Raw genomic sequence first — 15945 nt, 5'->3', positions numbered from 1 at the left:
GATATACAGGGTGTTCTTAAAGCCCCGTCACATCCAAAACCACGATGATCAGTATGGGCAAGAACACATAATAGCAGATTAATTTATTTTTTATTTTTTAATAAAATATTTAAAAAAACAAATGGTTGCTTACTTCTGCAGGGGAGAAGTGAGGGAGCGCGGCGCAGTATCAGACTCCCCCCTCCTCGTTTCTCCCCTGCAGAAGTAAGCAACCATTTGCTTTTTTTGATATTTTATTTTTTTAAATTTTATTCGTTCTAAAAAAATATTTCAATATGCCAATGTCTTCTTGCTCATACTGATCATCGTGGTTTTAGATGTGAAAGGGTTTAATGAATACCCTGTATACTATAAACTGCCTTTTTTTCGGTGGTTCTGTGTGATACAATTCTCATCTATGAAATCAACTCAAACGACGTAACTTCGTGATATATTATATTGTAGCTATATTATCCATTAATTTAACACAAAATTTGTAAAAAAGTTTATAAAAAATAGCACAATGAATTCAGTCAGTATTAGGTATTCTCATTACGATTGAAATGTCCACTGGCCGATTTATTCTAGAAATGAATGATGCCAAAAACGGCCGCGTCGAGTGCCACAGGTGTTGCGAGTCATATGTCAAAAGTATCATCTCAAAGAAAAATAGTCCTTAAGAAATAATGTTTGAAATACTGTTTCCCAAATCTAGAATCTCCAAATAATTTGTGTAATCTGCGAGTTAACTCTAGGAGAAAAATCCCGCCACTGGGTTTAAGATGTTTAAAATATAGTACACTTATTTGTATGAAGAAAAAAGCTGGAGTAATCGGCTAGTTCCTAGGCTTATTGCTGGCGCTGGGCGCGCTTTATTCATATTTTGAGAAAAATACAAACGGTGGCATTGTAATTATTTGTTTGTTTTTCTGTAAATAAAGTTACTGAAGAACATTATTATGGATAGTCAAATATAATAGTAAGCTGCGCATAATCGCTTCTATGCACGGTTCCCCCCCCTGCAATATTGGCATGTCCATTGTATCGTCCACGTGTAAACGGTCCTTAAGAAAGGCAGCCATAGTCGCCGAAATATTGTCCTTATTGGTCTCGGCTCGGGGCTCTGGGGACATCAACAGGTGGCGGTGCGTGCCGTGAGTCACCGGCAGTCACCGGTCGCCTGTCACGTCCCGGCGGCGGTGACATTGACCCCGGAGCGTGACGCGGCGTGACGTCAGCGGCCCGCAAGGCCGATGCTGGATGGGTACAGAGAACCGCGGGATGCATGGTATGGAGCATGGATTATAGAAGGACTACTCTTACAGTATTGCCAATTTAATAGGTTACATTTGACACTTCATCAAAATTCAACAACATAACCTTGTAAGGGCGTATATAAAATATTGGTTATTTTTTCGAATTTAGAACTGCACAATTGCTTAACTTGTTTCAATTAGAATTGAATATTTATTGTAACAATGACAAAAGAAGGTAATTTACGATTTACTTTCACTAATAAACCATTCTAAACATAATACACTTTTTCTGTTCTAAACGTCGTTACAATGTTGCACTAGTGAACCCCTTTTCTTTAAAACACTAGGGATGTTACCCAGAAAAATCGGATGTTGATAATTTTGTTAAATTATGTACTTATCTTATTTTGTTCCTTAAATTTACGATAGAAAATAATAATGTGACAGGGATTCGACTTATGATTTTTAAAATAAAATTACAGTACCTATAAGTGCTTTTTCATAGTAACTGAATTCAATTTACATGTATTATGTTTGAAGTCCGAATCGATTCAGTCATTTGAATCGATGTTTTTAAGCAGGTCACCTCACTATGAAGCTAAAACCGACAGATGTCAAATGTGACCTATTAAATTGGCCCTACTGTAGTACTGCAGTGTGACTATTGTAATGCAATGTAACTAGTTCTCTTGGTGGTCATCGGATCGTCCGCCTCTGTTCACCCAGGGGTGGTATTCTGAATCTTGACTCCCCTTCGTGCTGCTGCGGATATCCTAACCAATCTTCTGAACACATCCTGTGGTCTTGTCCCTTTCCCCTTCTCTATGATTACCGAATGGAGCTTCTCGCTACTATCCGTGGCCCTGTTATAGGTCCTGTCGGATATACAGATCTGGTGGCTTCTAAAAAGAATTTCAAGGCTTTTAAAAAGTTTTGTAATTCGGCGAATTGATCATGTCCAATCAATTTAATCCCAGTCAGTGAAGAATTCACTTCCCTCTCTTCTCAATCCAATGAAGTACATATTATGTACTTCTGGATTACTTTCTTTCAGCACAAAGATGCTAAGGCTACCAGATTTCAGAGAGCTCCTTCGGGCAGCTTTTCTCGTTTGACAACGAGCAAATTTTCCGTGTATGTGGGCACCGCCAAGGAGACTTATGTCCTCAGATGCGGTGTGCGGTATGTGGTGGGTAAGCTGTCTATAAAGAAAAACCGATATTTGTGTACGAAAATGAGTATATTTGCATGATCATTTAAAGTATCTTCGTCGTTCACCTATAATGAGGAAGTTCAGTGTCTTTTTTTGTTATTTTTATATATCGTATTATCAGCGCTATGATTTTTTAAAGTTTTGTATTTCTGAAATAACTCCGCGTGTGACGTCAGAGGTTGTTCTATGACAGTTCTTCCGATTGGTTATTTCAATATTTCTATCAACCATGTCGGGAATCGAACCCGAGACCTCTCGCATGGTAGGCAAATGCGCTGATCATTACACCACGAGGCCGACTATCAATCCAATATAATGTTCTCGTGCCGTTTAGGTTTATATGATATGTGTGAAATAGGTTATTCTCCGTCGGATATCACGCGGCTGGTTTGTTTATTTGGACATTCTTGTAATAATGAACAGACTTTAATACCATGCGAGTACAGGCTAGTAAATAAATAAATGCATATTCATCGCGTTAATATTCATTAGAAAAACAAGAATTCTCACCACAGAGGTACAGTATACACATTACAATGTGTGGTTAGATAATCGAGTACAATCTCTACTGCTTAGTAACTTTATCAGCTAATTAATTTGGACAACATATCAGGCAATGATTCAATCAATGAGTAATCTACTTTTGATAAGTTAAACAGTGGTTTCAAATATAACAATGAATAAAAATATAAATCATAGAACATTTTGTTCTAAGACCACTTGAGTTTATTGCAAAGCACTTCTAGTTTCGGAAAGCACATTCTTCCCCATGGTTGTTAATCGTATTCGCAATCACAATTATTATTACGGAAAACTTATACAGCACCATTTTCGTAGTAAAATACCCCAAGGGCGCTTTACAAAGTGATTATATAAAGATATAAATTTAATTTTAACTTTTTAATTTAAGAAAAACAATTAACATTTTATAACAGAGATGAAGAACATTTAAGAGAAGGTAATATTGAAGTCTAGGCATCTACAGGGCTTATGACCTGTCAATGGCTGGTTTAAGTGGCCACTTTACACACTGTGTAACATTCACCATTCTGCCTATATTGGAACATCTATATTCCTTCAATTCTTTCATCTGCTGATGTTTGTGAAGTAAAAGAGCTGAAACCTTTATTTATGCGGGTGAGATTCATCTAATTGAATTATTTCACCTACATACTAGGCAACGCCTGAAAATATTATTTTTTTCAATTTCTATACTTCTTCATGGACCAGGTAATTTATCAACAATATTTTCAGGCGTTGCCTAGAATGTAGGTGAAATAATTCAATTATATGAATCTCACCCGCATAAATAAAGGTTTCAGCTCTTTAACTTCACAAACATCAACAGATGAAAGAATTGAAGGAATATAGATGTTCCAATATAGGCAGAATGGTGAATGTAACACAGTGTGTAAAGTGGCCACTTAAACCAGCCATTGACAGGTCATAAGCCCTGTAGATGCCTAGACTTCTATATTACCTTCTCTTAAATGTTCTTCATCTCTGTTATAAAATGTTAATATGAACAGCTCCCCAGGGAGTTGAATCCAGACCTTGTCTACAAAAATTTGGACAAACTCAAAATATTGTTAAGAAAAATAATGTACTTTGTCACCGCGTGCTAAGAATTTATTCAAATGATTTAGAGAACAAGTGGGTTTTAAGTTTCTTCCGAAACGTCACTTCACTCTCGCAGTTTCGGACCTCCGCTGGGAGAGCTTTCCATGCCGCAGGGCCGGCGACCGCAAATGCGCGTTCGCCGAACATGCGTGGACACCTAATATTGAATGTCAAAATATTTATGTTTCGCGACGTATGCTGCTGCGCAATCACATTTTTGAATTTCGCCGGTGTAAATATGGAAAATATTCCCAAAAACTGCTATTTTTATTTATTTATACATTTATCATTTACCATGCTATATATTGCATTTAACCGGCGGTAGGCAAGCCAAATATCAATAAAAGCAGTCGCCATAGTTATTTTTATACATTTTATACATATACATAGGCAACGTTAGACGAGGACGACCAAGGAAGACGTGGCATGATCAGATAAACCAAAATCTTAAGTCTGGTCATGTCAAAAGCAGACAGAACCGAAGGGCATGTATGACAAGATGTATGAATGTGGAAGAGGCTAGGAGTGTATGCCAGGATAGACGTGTGTGGCGGTCCATTCTCTCTGCCTACCCCTACGGGGAAATGGCGTGATGGTAGTAGTAGTAGTAGTAGTAGCCATAGTTATTTTAATTTATTTTTCACTTTTTTGTATTAGATCTTCTTACTATTTTGCAAATGTAATATATTTTATTATTTTTTATAGTAAACGCCGATTTTCGCCAGTGGACTGTATTTATTTACGAGGAAAACAAAAAACAAACCGAAACGAGCGATGACTTAGAGATTACACACGCGTTGAGTTATGACTGCGATAGCTAAAGCATGTTCATCATTGCATTGTGATCGCTCAAATGCTTAGCATGTTTTTAAGCACGTCGATAGTTATTTGTGATTGAGATACAGGTGTCATTATAAACTAAACATAAATATATTAATCATCATTCCCTTTCCGCACCTAATGGTGCATAGGGCGCTGCATTGGTACACCAATTTCAGCGTATCTTAATATTTTTTGTTACATGAAGGTAAGATGATCAGTCATACGCTTCAGGTACCAGTCCAGGGACTATTTATTTATTTATTTTTTAACGGACACTGTCCATATGTACAATTTATAGGGTTTAAATATTACAATAAAATAATAGTTTAAAACGCTAAGAAAAAAATATGAAATATTCTAGTATAAAAACACCCTTTGAAATGTCTAACATGTCGGGAATCGAACCCGAGACCTCTCTCGCGGTAGGCAAATGCCCTGACCACTACACCACGAGGCCGACTGATTCCAATTTTTTTCTAGTGAGTTATTTAAAACTCGTTAAAAATAGCCCCTCAAAATGAAATATTTGGGTAAATCAATCAAATAACGCAAATATTTCTTTAAAATAAATTAATAATAATAATAATCAACAATATTTTTTTAGTTGGTTCAAATTTTTGTAGACCAGGACTGGATTAAACTCCCTAGGAAAGTGTTATTATTAACATATTACAACAGACTTCAAATATGGGCAGAGTAGTGAATGTTACACAGTGTGTAAAGTGGCCACTTAAACCAGCCATTGACAGGACATAAGCCCTGTAGATGCCTAGACTTCTATATTACCTTCTCCAAAATGTTCTTCATCTCTGTTGTAATATGTAAAAAAATAAATTATTCATAATAAAAATAATGTGACGTCACTGGGGTTACCCGTGAGGTAAAGAATGAGAATTTAATTAAATTTTTCTTCGCATCCGAGCTGACACCGTTCTGATAAAACAAATAAATAAATAAATTAGTTTACTCCGTGTTGGTCGGCCTGCAACCATGCACCGTTCATAGTCTGCTCTGCGGGAGGGCAGTGTTTACACTCGAATGTATTTTAGATGTGTGGATAAAAATAAACGTAATTTTATGTACACTACTTGGGGAATGAATCCCAAAATTCCACTAAAAAATCATTAGAACGCGATATTTTGTAATTTATTTATGTAACTTATTGTGCATAATGTTATTTGTATATTGGCGGGCTTATTGCCAAATGGCAATTTCTTCCAACCAACCAATAAAATAAAAGTTTTATTTTTATAATTCAAGTTACAGAACATATTCAATAGAAAAAAAAGATTAAAAAGCTAAAAATAAATAAAAATAGAAATAAACGTATTTGTTTATAAATTACCTTAAATCAAAACTATTACTCAATGGGAAAAAGGAAAAAAGAGGAAAAAGGAAAGGGCGAGAGATTAAGGAAGAGAAAGGAGATGTTTCTTCAGACGTGATTTAAACAGATATAATGTAGTAACATCTTTGATGGTGGATGGGAGATAATTCCACAGTCGAGCCGCATGGACACTATATGAGTTAGAGAAGAAAGAGGAATTGTGGATGGGTATTAAGAGAGTGCCTTGAGAATCAGAACGAAGGGGTAAACCATGAACTGATAAGCGTTGAAATTTTTCACGCAGGTATATAGGAGCGTTAGGACTATGAAGTACATTGAACAGAAGTGAGAGGGAGTGATAGTCTCTCCGCTGTCTAATTTTGAACCATTTCAGTTGCCTACGATAATCAGAAATGTGGTCATATTTCCTAAGACCAAAAATGTACCTTATGCATGTATTCTGAAGTCGTTCAAGTTTATCGAGTTGCTCACAGCTTAAATCAGTCATGGAAACATCAGCGTAATCTAGAATGGGTTTACCATCGTCATTCCCTTTCCGCAGCTAATGGTGCATGGGGCACTGCGTTGGTACACCAATTTCAGCGTATCTCAATCATTTTTGTTACATGAAGGTAAGGTGATCAGTCTTACGGTGCAGTAATAACTATCGACGTGCTAATAAGCGACGTGATAACAATTTCTCACCATGGTTGTTTATCGTATTCATTCGCGATCACAACGGAACATCCGTGAACACCCAATATTAGATGTCAAAATATTTACATTTCGCGACGTATAATCCTGCTGCGCAATCACACATCTGAATTTCACCGGTGTAAATATAGAAAATATGCCAAAACTGCTATTTTTACTTATTATTTATCACGCTATTTATTGCATTTAGCCGGCAGTCGACAAGCCAAATGTCAAGAAAAGCTGTCGCCATAGTAATTGTAATTAAATTTTCACTTTTTTGTATTAGATACTCATTACTATTTTGCAAATGCAATATGTTGTATTTATTTACGAGGAAAACAAAAAAACTAACCGACTCGAATGTTGACTTAGAGATTACACACGCGTTAACTTATGATTGCGATAACTTAAGCATGTTCATTGTGATGCTTAGCATGTTTTTAAGCACGTCTATAGTTATTTGTGATTGAGCAACAGGGAGGACCATGAAACATTCTAGTGTGCAAACACCCTTTTGAAATAAATATTTCATATCAACTATGTCGGGAATCGAACCCGAGACCTCTTGCATGGTAGGCAAACGCACGGACCATTACACCACGAGGCCGAAACATAAATAAGTAGTGTTTAAAACTGTCCTAACAGTTTGTAATTTCTCTCTGTATATTCATTCTTCTTTGTTTATTCTCACATGTAAAAAAAAATTAAAAAAAGTATATTGTTAAGTGCCCTCGGCACAGGTAACTCCATTTACGATGTGAAAAATAAATAAATAATTATTTACTTACTTATTTATTCAAAATTACACTCGCTTTATTTATACCCGTGTCAAGCCATAATAATTAACTATAAAAAATACGTAGTAAAATAAAATAAATTAAATTATAATGACATGTAATGCAATAGAATAATAATCCAGAAAAACATGTTTTAAATAATAAAATTCAAAAGAAGACAATCAGATATAAATATAAAAATATAAAATAATAGTATCATTGAAATAAAAAAATTGAGAGTAATAAATAATATGCGAAATAATAGCGAGTACCGAATTAAATAATAATAAAAAGAATACTCGAGATTTCGGTTTATCTCATCATGCCACGCCTTTCGTGGTCGTCCTCGTCTTACGCTACCATTCACTCTGGCCATATACACCGCAAGACAAAAAAAAATACGAGTTTACCTGCTACCGCGCCCCTTGACTTTACTGAACCCTTTTTCTAAGAAATCCTTTATCGATACCTCTTTCTTTTGTTTAATAAATTAAGGACACTATGTGTCACCTTTCTACAATATTTACATTTTAAAATGTCTCAACAGTCTTGTTTTACCCGCGTTTGAGTGAACATAACACAACAATCATGGAAAGTGCAAAGCAAATGTCGATTGCGATAAAATCCAAAATAATCACATTGTCGCAAGAAAACATATCTAATTGTGAAATATCTCGTCGAGTTGGGTATTCAGAAGGTGCAGTGAGGTTTTTATTAAAAAAAATCCAAGAAACTGGATCCATAGAACGGAAAAAAGGAAGCGGACGGGGGCGCGTGACATCTGCCCGAGATGATCGCTTAATAAAAAAAATTGTTATGCGCGATCGATTTTTAACGGCACCTGAAATACACGCAGAGGTGCAGTCTACCAGCACATCAACATTTTCAGTAAAAACAGTGTCCAGGCGGCTGTTGGAGCATGGTTTCCAAGCACGGAGTCCCGCAAAGAAACCATTACTCACGGACAAAATGAAGAAGGCTAGACTGGATTGGGCGAAAGAGCACCAGAATTGGACCTTGGAGGATTGGCAAAATGTTGTTTTCTCTGATGAATCAAAATTCAACCTTTTTGGTCCAGACAGCAGAAAGATAGTTCGACGAAAACGTGGGGAAAGATATCATCCGTCGTGCGTCACTCGAACCGTTAAACATTCACCCTACGTGATGATTTGGGGGTGCATGACAGCATACGGTTTAGGACCTCTAAATTTTGTACAGGGTACGATGAATGCCATTCAGTACAAAAAAGTGTTAAAAAAACATATTATTCCAACAATCGAGGACATTACGCAGTATACCGCGGACCCAATTTTTCAGGACGATTCTGCGCCGTGCCATAGAGCCCGCACTGTGAGTACAAATATATATTTTTTAAATGCATTTTGTGACCACATGATAAATAATTTATTGTTTTTTTATAGATCAATGAATTCAAGGAGAAAATTGGCTTAAAATCGTTGACGTGGCCCGGGAATAGCCCTGATTTGAACCCGATAGAAAATTTATGGGCGATTATGAAAAAAAAAGTCGGGAAAAAAAAATCAAAAAACATTGAGGAATTAAAAAAAAACTTAATTCAAGTTTGGGAAGAAGAAATAACATCAGAAATTTTAGATTCGCTTTACGCTTCTCTAAATAATAGAATTTTACATGTTATAAAAAATAAAGGTGAATTCACTAAGTACTAAATATTTTTAAATGTTATAAATATGTTTAAATGTAAAATACTTTAATTTAAAATAAAGCGATAAGAACCTACTTCTTAAATATGAATTAAAAAATAACATGTCTTTTATTATTCCATCACAAACACTCGACCATAAATGAACCGTTATGGGTCTCTAAGGTTCGGGTAATCTGATACCTGATATATAATGGCAATTTCTAAGTACAATTCATGAGTAAGATTTTTTATTTTAACCTTGAAATAACGAGTAGTCATCACATATGTCAAAGAATATAAAAAAAACTAATTAAATATCAAGAATAATTCATTATATGTCAATTTTAGTTTTTTTTGAGAACTCGTAAATTTATTTGTCTTGCGGTGTACATCTGTTTTACCATTATTTTATCATTAATTCGTTCTATATGACCAAACAATCTTAGTGGCCGTTTCATGATCATAATACCTGCGTCAGAGTTGCAGTCTCGTCTGATTTCATCATTTATATACCCGTCATGCATTGATTTTCCACACATTCGTCTAAGATATGGAATTTGAGCGTGTTCACTCTGCTTTCATCCTACCCCTGCCAGTTCCTACCCCTGCAACTTCCCTGTCAATGCTATGTGTTATTTTCCCACCTTTTCAATAATAAATGCTTGATCTCAATTTCGGTCCAAAAACTCCCAAAAATGAACTGTTTAGCAAACTATAGCCCTTACAATATAGCTTGATTAGAATGACAGCTGTCAAACTAATGTCATTAGTGATGGGAAATTATAGATCACTGATCAAATCGATTTAATCAGTTATTTCATGTAATCATGAAATTCTGTTTCCGAAAATTGTTATAAAAATGCAAAAACAAGCCTCTAATGGTGTGTTTAACACAATTATTCACCACAAAATAAGACATTTATACTTTTTTCATTGACATTTTTTTTTTTTAAAATTTAAATCTTAAAGTAGGGCACACATATCATACATATTGTTATGTGTGTTCTAATAATAACATTGCAAATATATTTAATTTATAAATTGTTTATCACATATGTCTTGACCATTATTTTAAATTTCGATATGTTTTTTTCTTCATAAATATTTTTTTCCATTTAGTAATACTTTTTAATTGCTTTAAATAAAATTGAATTTTGTGACTTTGCCTTTTTCCTAAATGGAAGTCTAATTTTGTTCTTTTCTCTAGTATTGTGATCGTGTTCATGCTGGTTCCGATCATTTTTTTTCCAACATTCTGTTTTTTTATTAGAGTTTATAATTTTATGAACAAATATCATTGTATTGTAAAATATTCTTTGTTTATATGTTAATAATTTCATTTCATTTACCATCGACTTTACCCTTGTGTATCTGTTTTTTTTTCAAAATGATTCTAATTTTTAAAAATAATTCATTTGATTAACATCAAATGAATTATTTTTTTATTCGGTCAATGTACATTTCCAATTTGTCCCATCTCTAACGTTTTTGCACGATGATGTAACCTTGTAAGAACTTCGTTAATAATTAGATTTATTTTAGTTTTTTTTGTTGTTTTAAAGCTGATTTTATATACCAACGTTGATTTATGTGTCAAACATTGAATAAAAAAAAAAAATTAACATGCCAGATACGAATGATTTTTCGTGTCAATATAAATAACTTCATTGACGTTACTACAAAGTTATGTCGTCACTTTTTCTGACAAATGTCATTCTAATCAAACTATATTTTAAGGACTATAGTTGCAAATATTTATGTTTTCTGTCCCCTGTTAAAAATACTTATTTGATCACCGTATCTCCAAAATATGTTAAGCATGGTACAAAAGCTGTAAACAATTCACCAGTCTCGAAGATGCCTACTTAGGCGAAAGCGCTCGTTGGTCAAAATAATAAAAAAGTAAAACTAAACCAAGAAGTTTCATTGATAACTTTATTTATAATTTTATCAAAATCATTAACTATGGAGTTTTATCAAAAAATATCAACAAAAAAACATCAATATAAATAAAGGAGGTGTTATAACAACAAATAAAATGAAAAAAGACGCTGACGGCCGGCGCGTTTCTTCTTCAAAACAATAAGGAAGTTTAGTGCAACGGGAAATTGGATAAAAAATGATTTTTTACGCGCGGTAAAAATAGAGCATTTTATGGTACAGCGAAATTTCTCGAAACAGTATGAAAAAATTTATAAATATGATTTTGATAAAAATTAACTACTTTAAACGACGTCACTAGTTCTCCGAAATCAACCAATGACAGAGTGTTATGATATATTTCCGGTTACCGAAAAGGTCACCCACCAATCAGGACAACTCACCCTAGATAACTTGAGACGTCACAGGCGAAGTAATTTAAAAATCATAAATAAAAAATATATTTTAAAAAAAAACACCTTAAAAAATTTACTTTGCTGAGCATGTTTTATGAAGTATTGTGATAACATCTGGCATTCATTAATCCGGATAATTGGAGTTTTACTGTAGGTATATTTTCGAAATTATTTAATATTTATTTTTAACGATCACCAACTCTCTAACTGATAATAAATCGACAAAGTTATTTATCTCACAATGAATAATGTTTTTACAATCAAATTAGTTTAACCCTTCAATGCCCAATTTTTCTAATTCTAACTAAAACATATTCCTATGTATGTTTTTTTATGCAAATACTGGGAAAAATAAAATATCATTTTCATCAGTCCCTTTCTGCACCTAATGGTGCATAGGTCACTGGATTGGTAGACCAATCGCAGCATATCTCGATCAATTTTGTTACATGAAGGTAAGGTGATCAGTCTTACGCTTCAGGTACCAGTCCAGGGACTATGAAATATTCTAGTGTGAAAACACCCTTTAAAATAAATATTTCATTTAAAAATAAAATAAAAAAAGTCATTTTTATTTTTTTATTTTCATATTTTAGTTGATGTGGACAATATGCTACACCGGGCATTAAAAGGTTAAAAAAAAATAGAATGTAAGAAAAACAAGAAATAACGATTTTTATGAATTAACATATAACAAAAGAGATGAAGAACATTTTAGAAAAGATAATATCGAAGTCTAGGCATCTTCAGGACTTATGACCTGTCATTGGCTGGTTTAAGTGGCCACTTTACACACTGAGTAACATTTACCTAGTGGTGGTGACAACAATTATTAATTATTTACGTATTTATATTTGATAAAAAAACGGCTTTTTTAGGTAGTGCCGTAGAGTGTACTTTTAATAAATAAGATTTTTAATAATGAGAACAAAAGGCGAAATCAATAAAGTATAAAAATCAAGTTTTATTAAAATATTATTTATGTTGAGTATTTATTCGCGTTTTTTTAAATATGGTGCATAAGGCATTGTGTTGGATTGAAACTGTCATCCTGTCAAAATAAAGTGAAAAATATAATGTGGGCGGGAGTCGAAATGATAAAAATTTAACTGTAGAAATTCCAAAGTAAATGACACATTTTGTGATTCAGAATGAGAAGACAATATCGCAACATCTAGATAAAACTTGCAAAAACCAAAACAATAAAATGACTAATGATGGCTTACCATATTCACATTAATTTAGTGTTTCTTTTACAAAAACATTATTGTTATAAATTAATGATCATTCCATAAAGGTGCCTCCTATTTTTATACATAAAACAAACAAAAGAATAAATATATAACATAATTTTTAATGCTAAAAATGAGATAATATTCAAAAATAGAACAAAGATTCCTATCTTATCTAATGAATAATTATCATAATATTTTTTAATGGGTAGGTAAGAAATTTTGGTAGCCACAAAAATAATTTTAGAAAGAAAACGAATGTTCTATGTTCGAAACAACATTGAATCAAATCTCACATAATTTATAAGAATGTTGTAAAACTGTCAAAATATTCAAAAAGATAAGAACGAGAATTAAGAATATATTAAACATTTCATGTTTCAAAACTATTTGAGCAAATTAAACGCGCCTTTAGATTAATGCACAACTCTGCCAATAAATACAACGACCATATATGGTAAATGGCACATAAGAGGCGGATAAACGTATTTCATAAAGGCGGGTGCAGTATTTGATGGTGACTAATGGATAAATATCAGACGTGCAAGCGTGTGTCGCGTAAAATGACCATTGCATGACGCTAATGTGCACAAAAAACAATTAAAACACCGTCAATGAGTCTAGAATAAATAGAGATGCAATCAAAATGGCTTTTGAACGAGGCGCCGCCTTCCGGCTGAACCGCTCACGTCAAATTTAACACTGAAAAAAAACATTTCTAGACAAGACGTATATTTTTTCAGAGAAAACACAAGTTCATCCCGCCGTCGAAAATATTTAGCATTCGGGAACACGAATATGACAGATTGTCAAAAAAGGCGTTGTAAGCTGTAGAGATTAACGACACGAGGGAGTGAAATTCAACACCGGGTTTTTATAACAACGAATGTATAAATGCAGGTTCACTTACACGTGCGCTGTTTTAGAAACAATAAAATGTAAAAATATAATATTACCATTTTCAGAGCGGCGTTTAAAAGTACAACCGGATAGGTAGTTTTTGATAAATCGTGCAAATCGGATGGGTGTGCGAAATATGGCGAATGGAGACGCCGGTCGCAGGAATCGCCCGTGAAAAATACACCCTTTTACACGGAAACACGACCAAATATAACTCGATGGACACTTATTATAACTTTACACATCTTAACGGGTAAAACACTTACCATTTTAGGATGACAATACTTTTATTATCACTAAGAAAAGGAGACAAACCGCGACTTAAGCTCACTTAACCCGAAACTAGTAAATTTAATTCGTTCCGTTGGTATCCCTTGTGCTCCCCGCAACTTTTTCAATAACTGCGCAGGCGCGAATTCAAAAGTCACTCGATAAAATATTTAATTTCTCGCTAAAAACTATTTTATATTCACACCGAATGAATGAAAAGATGTGACTGCACAGATCACCAATATCAGGAGACAAATATTTTGGAGTAAAAAACAAACTGACACAAGTCAAGAAAATATGTGTACGACCGTGTCAAAAGAAGAACCTTTATGTTTTATATTAATCTTATCGTGTGAAATTTTTACTTCAAAATTATTATTTGAATTAAAAAAAACTAAATCTACATTTATTTATAGTTATGATAATATTTATATGAATATATTCCTTATGAGTCACGTTCGTGATAGTGAAATAGACCAATGAGACGGCTTGATTTATTAAATGCCCAAATATGGTCTGACGCAAGTACCACCATCAGGAAATGAAAGAGGGGGATATTCAAATGAGTTGCATGGGTACCTCCGCTGGAAAATTGAATTAATTTCTTTTGGCGATATTTTTTATGCAACGTCTTACGTAATTAATTAAAATAATATGGCCACGCGCATTTAGGAGAAAGTTAATTACTATTACTTTGTAAATGAAACTGAGCCCAATTTTCAATACAAATATCGTTAGTAATATAATAAATCTGATGGTATAATTGATCAGAGATTTACGAATGAGGAATTTTTAATAAAAAATATTTCAAATATCGAAATACGAAAAATTATTACTGAACAAGTTTCAAATGTATGCAAACCAAAATTGACACTTTTTAAACCAACCGATACTTTGTTTTCTCATAGGGGTAGACAAAAAGGATAGAACGCCACCGCACTCTATAATAATATTAATATTTTGCTGATTTATGTAGCGCCATTTTTGTGAAAAATCACCTCAAGGGCGCTTTACAATTGTATACTTAAATTCTTACTAAGCTAAAGTAAGATATTATTTATTTACATACATTAGTTTATTGCACATTATTTGAGCATAAGTCCCAACTCCATGGGATTAAAAGTCTTGTGATGGGATAGGGCGAGCAATTAGTTGAACACGGACACATGAGTATATCACCACAAATGTAGGATCAGAAAGGAGTTTCTCACTCAAATCCCTCCCACTAAGGATAATCCAGTCCTTAACTCTTCTCTTGAAAATAGTTTTTGTCCTTGAGGGCTTAATACGCTCTTCCGAAATATTGAACACTCTCGGTGCGATAAATGAGAGATGTCTCTGAGCAAGTCGTACAGGTTTTGGGTATGACATAAAAGCCTCGTATGGACATATTTTGCTGAGACCTCTCCTTATTGTTCGACCAGAAGTGTGCAAGTGCTTCTCATTATATTTTCTGATTTAAAATTGCGGGTATGATAAACTAAAGAAGTGAGATTTTAGTTGGGATCTGAACTGACTGGGACTGTCGTTGATTCATAAGTTTAAAGGCAATCGGTTCCAGGCAGAGAGGCCGGCAACAAAGATTCTTCTGAGACACTTATTCTCAAAACTCAGTAGTTTGCTGTTTTAGGCCCTAATGATGTGCCACAATTCGCATCCATAGAGGAGAATAGGTGGTATTCCGGTATTATATAGGTGGCATTTGCTTTTCACTAAGTAAATATCCGATCTCCAGTTAGCTTATATACTGTGACTTGAAAACTCCCACTAAATCGTCAATTGTAACTGCATCATCAGCATATTCTCCCGAGGTTGCAGAGTTTTTGGGAGGAGGAGATGGATATTCTTTGATCTA

At 33.9% G+C, this 15945-nt stretch overlaps 1 protein-coding gene across 3 annotated transcripts in view; it reads right to left on the bottom strand.

Moving 5' to 3' along the window:
* The window catches only part of LOC148274959 (cofilin/actin-depolymerizing factor homolog), a 31550-nt gene extending 17383 nt beyond the window's left edge, over positions 1 to 14167 (bottom strand). Inside the window, exon 1 of one of the 3 annotated variants that reach the window (XM_088236377.1) lies at positions 13877 to 14167. In XM_088236377.1, coding sequence (XP_088092503.1) covers positions 13877 to 13879 — 3 coding nt within the window. In that variant the 5' untranslated portion in view covers positions 13880 to 14167. Of the gene's footprint in view, positions 1 to 12914; positions 13444 to 13876 lie in introns of those variants that run through there. The other 2 variants (XM_088236374.1, XM_088236376.1) reach the window with 2 other exon arrangements.
* Positions 14168 to 15945: the final 1778 nt, after the last annotated feature.

This window comes from Micrasema longulum, unplaced genomic scaffold, assembly GCF_059751315.1.
Source record: "Micrasema longulum isolate JH-2025_06_02 unplaced genomic scaffold, ASM5975131v1 h1tg001544l, whole genome shotgun sequence".
Classification (NCBI taxonomy): domain Eukaryota; kingdom Metazoa; phylum Arthropoda; class Insecta; order Trichoptera; family Brachycentridae; genus Micrasema; species Micrasema longulum.
This window is presented reverse-complemented; position numbering and strand designations above follow the sequence as displayed.